Consider the following 12202-nt stretch of genomic DNA (forward strand, 5'->3'; position numbering starts at 1 on the left):
GCGGGGCTCAAACCCATGATATGCAAGATTACAATCTAAGCTGAAATCAAAAGTCAGACACTAAACCAGTGTTGAGTGGCCACCCAGGCACCCTGCTAATATAGTAATTCTAAATATGGAAAATATAGAAATATAGAAAAAAATTTCATGCTGGAATTATAAAAAAACATTTGGAAATATCCTGAATGTCCAGTAATAGAATGATCACGTGGTATAGTAATTAGGTTCATTTTAAATGGTAAAGACAGTGTAATAACACAGCAAACGCTTATGGCACATTTCATGAAAAAATTGTGATACAAAACTTTATCAACATGATTGCAATGATTTTTTTAAAGGTGTTCCTAATTATTTTTAAGGTTTATTCACTTTTTTGAGAGAGAGACAGAGTGCGAACGGGGAAGGGGCAGAGAGAGAAGGAGACAGAATCTGAAGCAGGCTCCAGGCTCAGAGCTGTCAGCACAGAGCCCGACACGGGACTGGAATCCACAACCATGAGATCATGACCTGAGGAGAAGTTGGACTCTTAACCAACTGAGCTATGCAGGAGCCCAATGATTTTTTTTTTTAATGGTATACACACACCCCATAGTGTTATCATATGACCAACAATTCCACTCTTAGGTAGATATCCAAGAGAAATGAAAATGTCTTTTTATGTCCACACAAAAACTTGTATATGAAAGTTCACAGCAGCATTATTCAAAATGGCCAAAAAGTGGAAACAGTCAAAATATCTTTCAACTGATAAATGAGGAAACAAAATGTGGTATATCCATACAATGGAATATTACCCAGCAATAAATACAGCACTGAACCTGCTACAGCATGGATGAATCGTGAAAACAGTATGCTGAGAGAAGCCAGACACAAAGGACACATATTGTAGGAGTCCATTTATTTGAGATGTCCAGAACAGGCAAATCTATAAGAGTAAATTAGTAGTTACCTAGGGCTGGGGGGAGGGGAATATGGGATTTTTTGGGTATTAAGGAATATGTTTTAAAATTGGTTGTGGTGAGGATTGCACAACTCTCTGAATATATTAAAAACCAGGGAACTCTACACTTTAAATGGGTGAACTGTATATGAATTATATCTCAGTAAAGTTGTTACAAAAAAGGTTTTTCTAGTGATACCCATAGGAAATTGGAAGAAAACATGTATTTGAGGTGGTGGAATTATAGGTAACTAGAATAAATTCGACTTCTTTGTATTTTCCAGTTGTTATGAGTATGTATTAGTTTTTATTTTTTATTTCTTAAGTAAACTCTATCCCTAAGGTGGAGCTCCAATTCAGACTCCGAGATCAAGAGTCTCACGCTCCACCGGCTGAGCCAGCCAGGCACCCTGAATATGTATGTATTACTTTTACAAGGAGAAAAGAAACGTTTTTAAAAAGCACCAGATGCACATTCCATTTAAATGTAAATAGCCAGCATTAGACCCATTCCTCTTACCTCTCTGTAGGTTGCAGTTTTTACATGCAAGCTTATCACAGTATTTTCTTAATATATCTTCATAATTTGTTGCAGATATTATATTTATATATATTTTTCTTTATATACATACACGCATACACACTGCGGTTTGGGCAGGAGGGAGCAACGAGTTGTGGCCGATCGGGAGGGTGGGGAATGGGGGGAGGGCCATATCAACCCAGGTGCCCTGCCAGCCCTCTCCTCCAAAGTAGCTCCCCTGCCTAACAGCCCAAAGCCCCCTTTTCCGCTCTCCCCTTCCACCATACCCGCAGGCCCCCACCACAGGGTCTCTTCCGGGTCTGGTCTCACCCTTACCTGGGGTCGCAGCCCCTTCCCTCTGGCCGGGGATTCGGAAAAGTGGCCAGGACCCGCCCTTCCTCCTCCCGGGGCGGTCGCACACGCAGGGGGGCAGAGCTCCCCTCGCCTAGGGTCCCAACTCCCTCCCTCGGGAAGGGGGCGGGGGGCGGGGCGGCACCGGCCACAGGCATGGGTCCCTGCTCCACCAGCGGTAGAGTCGCAGGCCGCGGGTCCCGGACGCGCCCTCCCACGGCCGGGGTCCCACTAGCCCGCCAGGAAATCCTGGTCCCTCCCCCAGGCCGGCGGCCCCTCCTCCGGAGCCATGGAGCCGGGCCCGGGGGCCCCGGGCTCTCCCGCGAAACATCCGGAGGCCAGGCCCGAAGTCTCCGAGTCCGAGGCGGCCGCGCAGACCGCGTCGCCTTCGCGGGAGGCGGCGAACGACCTTCCGCCCTCGTCCTCGTCGCCCTCGGGGCTCTCCTCGCGGCCGCCGACCGCGAGCCTGGGCGCGGGCAGGCCGCCGCTTTGCCAGGCCGGGTGGGGCGGGATGGCGGCCGGCACATTTCTGGAGGCCGGCCTGGCCCGGGTGCTCTTCTACCCGACGCTGCTGTACACCCTGTTCCGCGGTAAGGTGCCTGGCCGAGCGCGCCGCGACTGGTACCACCGCATCGACCCCACGGTGCTGCTGGGCGCGCTGCCGCTGCGGAGCATGACGCGCCGGGTGAGCCGGGAAGGGAGGCCTGGCCGAGCCGGGCCTGGGAGCCGGCGAGCGCCGCCCGCGCCTCGGCGGCCCTTTCTGAGCCCTGTCTTTGCCTCGGCAGCTGGTACAGGACGAGAACGTGCGCGGGGTGATCACCATGAACGAGGAATATGAGACGCGGTTCCTGTGTAACTCCTCAAAGGTGAGGGGCCAGGAGCGGGGGCTCGGGCAGCGGCGTCCGCCAGCCTACACCGCCACCCTGGGTCTAGGAGAGCGGGAGGAGGTTGGGGGAGAGGGAGCTGCGGGTGCTCGTACCCGTGAGACACGTGCCCCAGGCTTTTTCGCCGCTTCAGGAGGGGGGTCTGGTCCTTTAAGCTTTAATGACTGCGGCTGGAGGTAGAAACTAATTATGAAAAAGAAACTGATATGAAAGGCATTTAAAAGTGGAATTGAGGGGCGCCTGGGTGTTCAGTCGGGTAAGCGCCACCTCCTCCCCCCGCCTTGGGCTCAGGTCTTGATCCCCTGTTAGTGAGTTGGAGCATTGAGAAGTGAGATGATTTATTTTCAGAAATAATCAAATAAAATCTGTGCCGTCTAGTTAACAATAGGCTTACAACCTATTGGAAATACCCCCGCCCTCTTAAATAAATCTTACAGCTTGCTGCCCACTGATAGACCCCTGAAACATGCGGAACATGACCTTCCTCGAACTCATGGCTGCCTTATTACCTAGGTTTACTAAAAGTCAAGTAAGCTTATGTTATCTCAGCTGCAATTTGTTGGTAAAAAGACACTTAAAATGATGGTTAATTTTAACTGGAGACTAAAGTTTCTAAAAGTTAAAATTCTGCTAAATGCAGTTAATACTGATGGAAATAAGGAAAGCAACTTTGTATGTAAAAGTAGATATGTTAGGGGCGCCTGGGTGGCGCAGTCGGTTAAGCGTCCGACTTCAGCCAGGTCACGATCTCGCGGTCTGTGAGTTCGAGCCCCGCGTCAGGCTCTGGGCTGATGGCTCAGAGCCTGGAGCCTGTTTCCGATTCTGTGTCTCCTTCTCTCTCTGCCCCTCCCCCGTTCATGCTCTGTCTCTCTCTGTCCCAAAAATAAATAAACGTTGAAAAAAAAAAAAAAAGTAGATATGTTAAAAAAAAAAAAAAAAAAAAAAAAAAGGAGTGGCGCCTGGGTGGCTCAGTCTGTTAAGCGTCCGGCTTTGGCTCAGGGCGTGGTCTCGTGGTTTGTGAGTTCGAGCCCCGGGGCGGGCTATGTGTTGACAGCTCAGAGCCTGGAGCCTGCTTCGGATTCTGTGTCTCCCCCTCTCTCTGCCCCTCCCCTGCTCGCGAATTGTGTCTGTCTCTCAATAATAAATAAATGTTAAAAAAAAAAAAAAAGGAAATCCATTTTTATTGGAGGTAAAAAGAAAAAAAAATAATTTTGTCCTGAATCAGATTAGTAGTTTGGAGAGGAATGGCTTCGGACAAAATCTAAATGCAAAGGAAAGTTGTAGAAGGTTTGTGAAGGGAAATCTTTGGAAAGGAATATTATGTGGTCAGGACAGACTAAAGTTAAAATGAATGGATTTTAAAAGTACACTGGTAGAAAATTTAAATTGCCTCTCCTCTGATCTAAAAGTTGGGGAGGGGCACCTGGGTGGCTCAGTCATTTAAGCATCCGACTTCAAATTGGGCTCAGGTCATGATCTCACAGCTAGTGAGTGTGAGCCCTAAATCGGGCTCTGTGCTGACAGCCTGAAGCCTGCTTCAGATTCTGTGTCTCCCTTTCTCTCTCTGCCTCTCCCCACTCATGCTCTGTCTCTCTCTCAAAAATAAAAATAAACATAATAAAAGCTGGGGAAATGGTGGCAATACCCTTGCTGCGGGCTTCCAAATGCTCCACATTTATGTTATTTCTGCAAGGCATATGAGGTATGGAGGATTATAACATACAAAGGGCTTTTACTGGGATACATGGGAGCCATTTTGCTACACTTAGCCCAGTGTGTGCTGACTTGTACTTAAAAACATGCACTTCTAGGGGCGCCTGGGTGGCTCAGTCGGTTAAGTGTCTGATTTCTGCTCAGGTCATGATCTCACCACCATTTGAGTTCGAGCCCTGGAGCCTGCTTTGGATTCTGTATCTCCCTCTCTCTCTGTCCCTCCCCCGCTCATGCTCTGTCTCTCTCTCTCAAAGACAAACATTAAAAACAACAAAAGAAAAACACATGCACTTCTGTTCCCTGCTGCCCACCTTATCCAGGCCCTCCCTGTAACAGGCAGGCCTCCCCTACGAGAAGCTAGAGTGCCAGAAGGAGAAACACAGGGAGACACCACCATGATAAGATCACAAGTACATTTTCATTGCAAGGTTTAACACAGGTAAAAGAATAGGTAAATTTTCTGATGATCTGGATAAAATATAGAGGCCTTTCAGACTATTAGGAATGTTTTTTTGAGTTGGCCTGGAAAGAAATAATGCTTTTGTTGAATCAGACTCTTAATGAGATAGAGAAGCGTTCTGTTTTGGCAGCAGCTGAGAGATATGGGGATGATTGACTCCTTAATTATCATGGGACTGGAGGTCCTATAGGGAGCTCCCAGTTCCCTACTGGGGTTCAGGCAGTTCCTCCCCAAGATCCTAATTGGGACTATGATAATCCCATTGCAGAATGGTATCGTTGCCACTTCCAAGAAATCAAAGGAGGTCGAAGGTTAAAATCTTTAAATCATGCTAAATTAGCCACTATTTTACAGACACAGGATGAAAGCCTGGTGGCCTTCCTGAAAAGGCTAAAGTTAAATATACAGCTGTCTCCCCTGTTACCCCCCCCCCCCCCAAAGCTCAGATGATTCTAAAGGACAAATTTGTCACTCATTCGGCTTCCCAAGGTCCTGGCACCAGTGCCATTTATGTGGCTATTTAGGGCACTGGAAACAAGAATGTCCTCAGAGGGGCAATGGAAGTTGAAACCCCCATAAGCCATGCCCCTGGTGTGGAGTCAGTCACTGGAAAATCTGAATGCCCTCGGGGACCTGAAGGGCTCAAATAACCAGTGCCCCTGAAAAGAACTGATCTCGCCCGAGGTTCTTCATGGTTGGCTCCCCTGAACCAACTTTATTGGAAACCCAGAGCCTCAGGTAACTCTGGAAATAGAAGGAAAGCCAGTTGATTTCCTTCTTGACACTGGAGCCACCTTTTCTGTCCTTTCCATTCCTGGCCAACCATCCAAATGCAGAGTAACGATTAGAGGTGTCTCCAGAAAACTTAAGACTAACTTTTTCTCTCAGCCTCTGGGGTGTATACAGGGAGACCTTTTTTTTTTTTTTTTTCACATTCTTTGTTTTTATAATGCCAGAGAGCCCCACTCCCTTGCTAGAAAAAGACATTATGACTGAATTAGGGACTATAATGCTACTCCCTCCAGGACGGATAAACAGTTGCCTAAACTTATAGTAATCTGGATATCAAAGATCAGTCTTTCCTTGAGGTAAAATTAAATACGCCTTATGGAGTTGTTCCTATGGAAACTTGATGGGCAAAGGAAGATTTTGAGGACTGAGAACCAAGAACCAGTTCAAAAGCTTAATTATTCTAAGCAACAACATCACAAGATCCAAATAAATATGGAAGAGGGTGGAAAAGCTATAGTTGGAAAAAAAAAAAAATTGACCAGACGGTTCAGGGACTTTTTGGATGGCTACAGTACATCTTTACGTCCCATGGTGTGACCTCCTTCCTAGGAGGCATTGCGTTTGGAATATTAATGCTTGTTGATCTAATATTCTTTTTGTATGTCATTTGTAGAAGCCGTTGCACATATGCCAGAAAAATAAGAAAATTTTGCTAACCTAAGACGTTCCAAACACACTCTCATTATTTTGGACCTCTGGATTGACCTCTGAACCTGCCCTGACTGCCATACCCTTTCAGCAGGAAGCAGTTAAGATCAGTCATCATCCCAATTCCTAATGGGAGTTAGGAGTCACGTGTTCAAAGTGGGGAATATGATAGGAAAAGATGGGATTCAGTAGGCAGAGAGGGAAAGGTTAGGACCTGAGGTCCCTGGGTAGAAACACACACACACACACACACACAATGTGGAACAATGCTGGGAGTGCAGCCGCAGCAAACCCTCTGGGGGAAGGGAAGGAAGATTCCTCTTAAGAAACAAATGTCTGTGCCTTGTGCCCAAAATAACCTAAAAATGAAAACAGAATCTATTTAGAAAAGAAGAGGAGAGGGGCGCCTGGGTGGCGCAGTCGGTTAAGCGTCCGACTTCAGCCAGGTTACGATCTCGCGGTCCGTGAGTTCGAGCCCCGCGTCAGGCTCTGGGCTGATGGCTCGGAGCCTGGAGCCTGTTTCCGATTCTGTGTCTCCCTCTCTCTCTGCCCCTCCCCCGTTCATGCTCTGTCTCTCTCTGTCCCAAAAATAAATAAAAACGTTGAAAAAAAATTAAAAAAAAAAAAAAAAAAAAAAGAAAAGAAGAGGAGGGATTGTGAGAAATAAGTGAGAGGATTTATTTTCAGAAATACCAAATATAAGCTGAGTTGTCTAGTTAACAATAGGTTTAGACCTATTGGAAATATATACGAACCCCTCACCCCAGCACAATGTAGTCCCAAATCTCCTTTGGGAGACCTTTCACTTCCTGGTTCTTCTTCCCCTGTCCTTCTGCCGGCTTATTTTTCGCAGGCTTTGCATTGAGCACGTGCCAAAGAACTGAGGTCTCTGCATCACCTCAAGGAATGTACATTTGTTCTAATCAGATTACTTTTTGGCCTTACATGGGCATAGGTGACTTCCAGGTAAGGCTGTAATCTCTGTAGTACTTAGCCAATGAGGAATCAGGGGAACGACTTCATGCTAGGAGATAAATTGCCTGCTGCAACTGCCCCGAGTGTGCCTGTCCATCAGGCACCTGCTCTTGTAAGAATGTTGATTAAACCCTGGCCTCACTGTGCTCTGAGTCTCCGCGTCCCTTCTTTGAATGGGCCAGTAGGCTTATTTCTCACAAGGCCTGCATAGGGCTCTGCACTGATGGTGAGAGTTGGTTTGGGATTCTCTCACTCTTGAAATAAATAAGTGTGTATGTATGTATATATATATATATATATATATATGTATATATGTATATATATATATATATATATATATAAAGTAGAATTGACAAAGTCTGACTACTCCTTTGTACACAAAGGTATTTTTAATTTCAGTAACTCAAGTCAGTAACCAAACCGAAAGGCAACTTCTCTATGGCTTGCTGATTTCATTCATTCAACACTCACTCAGCACTAAGGTCAGGCATTGTCTTAGGCATTCAAGATGAAGGCCCTATAAACTCTAAGAAGAAAAGCCAACTCCAGCCCCCAAGAGAAATTTATAAAACAACCCATTGAAAAAGTGTATGATTCATTTGGCATTGATGGAATTTTTACTCATATGTTAACGATGTATGGAACTCCAGAGAATTGTAAAACAGTGCAGACCTAAAACATAATTTTCATTAAGTTTGAATGCTTGTTTGTGGAACTAAGGTTATTAGACATTGTGCTGTCTTTATATAAAGATGTTGCCCTGTCTTTATAGTGTTTGCCATCTATTAGCACTTTTTTTGTCCTTCTTGTTTATTGTACTGATACAGCCTAATGAAGATGCTGTTATTTCAGCTGGTAGGTTTTTTTTGTAACCTTAAAAATGGACTCACATTTAAGATACATTGATTAGTGATGGCATACTTTTTTAAAAAGTTTATTGAGAGAGCGCGGGAGGGGCAGAGAGAGAGAGAAAGAGAGAATCCCAAGCAGGATCCACACTGTGAGTGCAGAGCCCATCGCAGGGCTCAATTCACAAACTGTGAGATCATGACCTGAGCGGAAATCAAGAGCCCCTGACACTTAACTGACTGAGCTACCTAAGCACCCTGATGACATATGTTTTTAAGAAATGGACAACAGTTCCTTGGATTTCCTAAACTACTTTGCTACAAGGCCTCAGGAATTATTAGCCAAAATGGTAAATGTTCCTTAGTGTGATCATTCCTGTGGAACAAGAGTCACAAAAAGTACTTGGTCTCTGGCTGTGAGGCATTGACACTTGTATGATGCAGCTATATTATCCAACTAGCCTAGAGAAAAAAAATCTCCAAGGCAGTGGTTCTCACATTTTAATAAGCCTAAATATTATCTGGTAGTCTTGTTAAAATAGCAGATTCCTATGTACAACCCCTGAGAAATTATGACTTGGGAACTTTAGGGTGGGGTCTAGGAATGTGAATATTTAGCAAGCTCCCTAGGTATATCTGGTATAATTGATAGAAAGTCACATGCTGCAAAATTGCTATTTTGTGTTAATTTCATATGCAGTATAAAATATTGACCTTCACTCAGTCATAAAGTCTTTGGTTCCGGCTAGACAGATTAATAACCATTAGCTGGAGCCTATCAGGACTCTTTTTTTTTTTTTTTTTAAAGATTTTATTTTTAAGTAATCTCTATGCCCAAGATGGGGCTAGAGATCAAGAGTCATATGCTCTACTGAGTCACATGCTTAACCTAGAGATCAAGAGTCACATGCTGTACTGAGCCAGCCAGATGCCCCCCTATCTGGAGTCTCAAGGTAAAAATTCAAATAAATAAATAGTCTGATAATGCCAGAGGGCTTATTTCCCCTATTGCTTATTCTTTTCTTCTTCTGAAGTGATAATACTTACTAATAAAGGTAGGTGCATTGTTTTAATTTTAAAATGGTAACTCTATTTTCTACCATGCAATCTCAAAAAAAAAAAAAAAAAGGTAAAGTAAAAAGGACACTTATAAAGAAATGGAAAGCTCTTGCAAAATATAGTACCCCAATCCTGCAGCTGCGTCACTACACGGGTGCCAAGATTATCCATAAAGTTACACAACTTTTGTAGATGAATTTTAATACAGCTAATACTTTGCAGCTGAAGATAAAATACCCAACATGTACTTTAAGAACATTTTAGAGGTCTGGGTGGCTTACTCGGTTAAGCATCCAACTCTTTTTTTTTTTTTTTTTCTTTAATGTTTATTTTTGAGAGAGAGTATGTGTGTGAGCAGGGAAGGGGCAGAGGAGAGGGAGACACTGAATCCGAAGCAGGCTCCAGGCTCCGAGCTGTCAGCACAGGGCCCAGTATGGGGCTCGAACCCACAAACTGTGAGGTCATGACCTGAGCCGAAGTTGGACACTTACCAACTGAGCCACCCAGGCGCCCAGCATCCAACTCTTGATTTCGGCTCAGGTCATGATCTCATGGTTTTGTGAGTTCCAGCCCTGTATTGGGCTCTGTTCACTGACCACTGACTGAATGGAGCCTGCTTGGGATTCTCCCTCTCTCCCTTTCTCTCTGCCCCTCCCCTGCTCACGCTCTGTCTCAAATAAACTTAAAAAAATTTTTTTTTTAAATATTAGACATAATTCTAAATCAGTAGCACAGCTGTTGTTTGATCAAAGACCAACCATGCAGGTCAGCCATTTTAAAGGCATCTCTGTAAGAAGTTTCTTGTTTAAAAAAAAGTGAACAGTGTATTCACACTGTAGTAAACTCTGAAGCTTCCTTGTTGTTTTGCTGCTTCTTAGGAGCCCATATTCATAGCACTCATGTCAGATTTCTTTCATTCTCTTTTTTTTTTTTTTTTTTTTTTTTTTCATTTTTTTTTTTTTTTTTTTTTCATTCTCTTTTTTATGCTGGCTGGCGGACCCGGTTCCAGGAGTGGAAGAATGTAGGAGTTGAGCAGCTGCGACTCAGCACAGTAGACATGACTGGAGTCCCAACCTTGGCTGACCTCCAGAAAGGAGTCCGGTTTGCTCTCAAGTATCAGTCGCTGGGCCAGTGTGTCTACGTGCATTGTAAGGCTGGGCGTTCCAGAAGTGCTACTATGGTCGCAGCGTATCTGATTCAGGTAGGAAAGATCTTTCTGGACTGGTCCATTTACAGCAGATTTCTAGAACTTCAGTAGCATGGTCTATTGGCAGGCCTTCCTAGAAGGAGCCATGTCCCCAGTTACAGGCTGTTGGGAGATGGAAAGCACCTGGATTTTGCGGATAGGCTGACCTCTGGCGTTGCTACCTACCAGATGTGTGACCTTAGGCAAAAGTGTCTTCCCCTCTCTGATGCTCAGTTTCCTCAAACTAAATTTGTTCTGAGGTTTGAACGAGAAAGTATGTCAAGCACTGACCTACAGCAGGCACTCAAAAAATGAAGCGCAAAGGATGTTAACACCAGTAAAAAGCTAAAGCACTTTTTATAAATAGCACTCAGGAAATCCAGTACTTTAGGTAGTAGTGCTGATCACTTATAGCCCTATAGTACTCAAGATTTCTTAAAGTATTTCAGAATAAAGTTCTAGACATTTGTGTCTAGAAACAGAGGCGCCAATGGAATTTTGCCTATCACCTTATGACTGGTAGGTGTGATACTTTCAAGAGTATTTATAAGCAAATACTCTTTAGTCCATTATTACCTGTTATACACCCCCCAACTTGACTCATTTTTGTTACCTATCTGGCCCCTGTAGAGCATTTATTAAGTTATGTGGATAGTTTAAGGAAAAAGGAAATGTACATGTAATAGGCATCGCTCTGAGTTACTGTGGACTGGTAAGTACATGATTTAACAGTATTAAAGCTTTGATCATTAGGACTCCATTTACTGGAAATGGGTTCTCAGGAGGATATTTTGGGCTGAGTGAGAATTGACTCAGAGGGCTTGAAATCTGTAGATTCTTTGTTCTGTTGAGTTCTAAACCAATATGTATCCTTAGAACACAAAGATAACCCTCCTGGTAAATCTAAAAAGTGCTGTTTTCCTAGCCACGGTGACAAGTTACATAAAAACATCTACCATGTACTCTCTCCAGGAAACTTATAACCAACAGCCCAGCTCCCAGAGGACATCTGATAGGCCTATGCCGGCTTGAAATAGGATCTCAGCTTTGCATGTTCAACCTTCTTTTTTCAGGGTTTGGCAGAGCAAGAATTAGGTAGAAAGACTGACTTGACCTCCCAGCCCATTGCAAGTATTGTGGGACTAGTTGGCCGAGGGAATAAAAGTGCCCCCCACCCCCACCATTTATAATATATGGGGCATGTTTTTTAACTCCCCTCAAAATGGAGTTTTTAAAATAATGAAATTCTAAGGGCCTTTAGCATCTGTTATTAGGTCAAGAACACCTTAACACCTCCTCCTTTCTTTCTCTGATTTCCCAATCCTGTACTTCAGGTGTACAACTGGAGTCCAGAGGAGGCTGTAAGAGCCATCACCAAGATCCGGTCACACATCCACATCAGATCTGGCCAGTTGGAAGTTCTTAAAGAGTTCCACAAGGAGATTACTGCAGGGGCAGCAAAGAAGGAGACTTACCACACATCACAGACGTGAAATACACAGATTAGAAAGAACTCAAGACGACCCTGCTTGCTACAGAATCAAATAGTGTAACAGGACCAAGGGGGCTTAAGCCCAGACTTGACAAAGCAGGAATGTGCTAAGTAATGGATAATTTCACTAACCCTTTGTCTTGTTTCACTTTCCTGAAGTAACACTGTTGTGTGCTAAGAGAGAGATTTAGTGTGGCTTCAATTCACTGGCTAAGGGGATATGGAATGAGGGTTTTTGTTTTCTTGAATAGGGTCAAAGAACTCGATTGTGTATCTAACACTGTGCCTAATGATACTTAGCCCAACTTAAAGACATTTAAACACTAGGAAGGAG

General features: G+C 44.3%; 1 protein-coding gene across 1 annotated transcript; it reads left to right on the forward strand.

Moving 5' to 3' along the window:
• Positions 1-2040: 2040 nt before the first annotated feature.
• Positions 2041-12052, forward strand: PTPMT1 (protein tyrosine phosphatase mitochondrial 1). Its single transcript, XM_030331676.1, has 4 exons — positions 2041-2496; positions 2597-2677; positions 10200-10391; positions 11711-12052. Exons 1-4 carry the CDS (start codon positions 2101-2103, stop codon positions 11867-11869), a joined length of 828 nt encoding a protein of 275 aa, XP_030187536.1. The 5' UTR covers positions 2041-2100; the 3' UTR covers positions 11870-12052.
• The last annotated feature ends 150 nt before the right edge of the window (positions 12053-12202 follow it).

Source organism: Lynx canadensis, chromosome D1, assembly GCF_007474595.2.
Source record: "Lynx canadensis isolate LIC74 chromosome D1, mLynCan4.pri.v2, whole genome shotgun sequence".
Taxonomy (NCBI): Eukaryota; Metazoa; Chordata; class Mammalia; order Carnivora; family Felidae; genus Lynx; species Lynx canadensis.

Coding starts and splice junctions, on each gene's coding strand:
- PTPMT1 (XM_030331676.1), top strand. CDS start 2,101: ATGGAGCCGGGCCCGGGGGCCCCGGGCTCTCCCGCGAAACATCCGGAG. Junction 2,497..2,596: donor TGCGGAGCATGACGCGCCGG/GTGAGCCGGGAA, acceptor TTGCCTCGGCAG/CTGGTACAGGACGAGAACGT. Junction 2,678..10,199: donor TCCTGTGTAACTCCTCAAAG/GTGAGGGGCCAG, acceptor ACCCGGTTCCAG/GAGTGGAAGAATGTAGGAGT.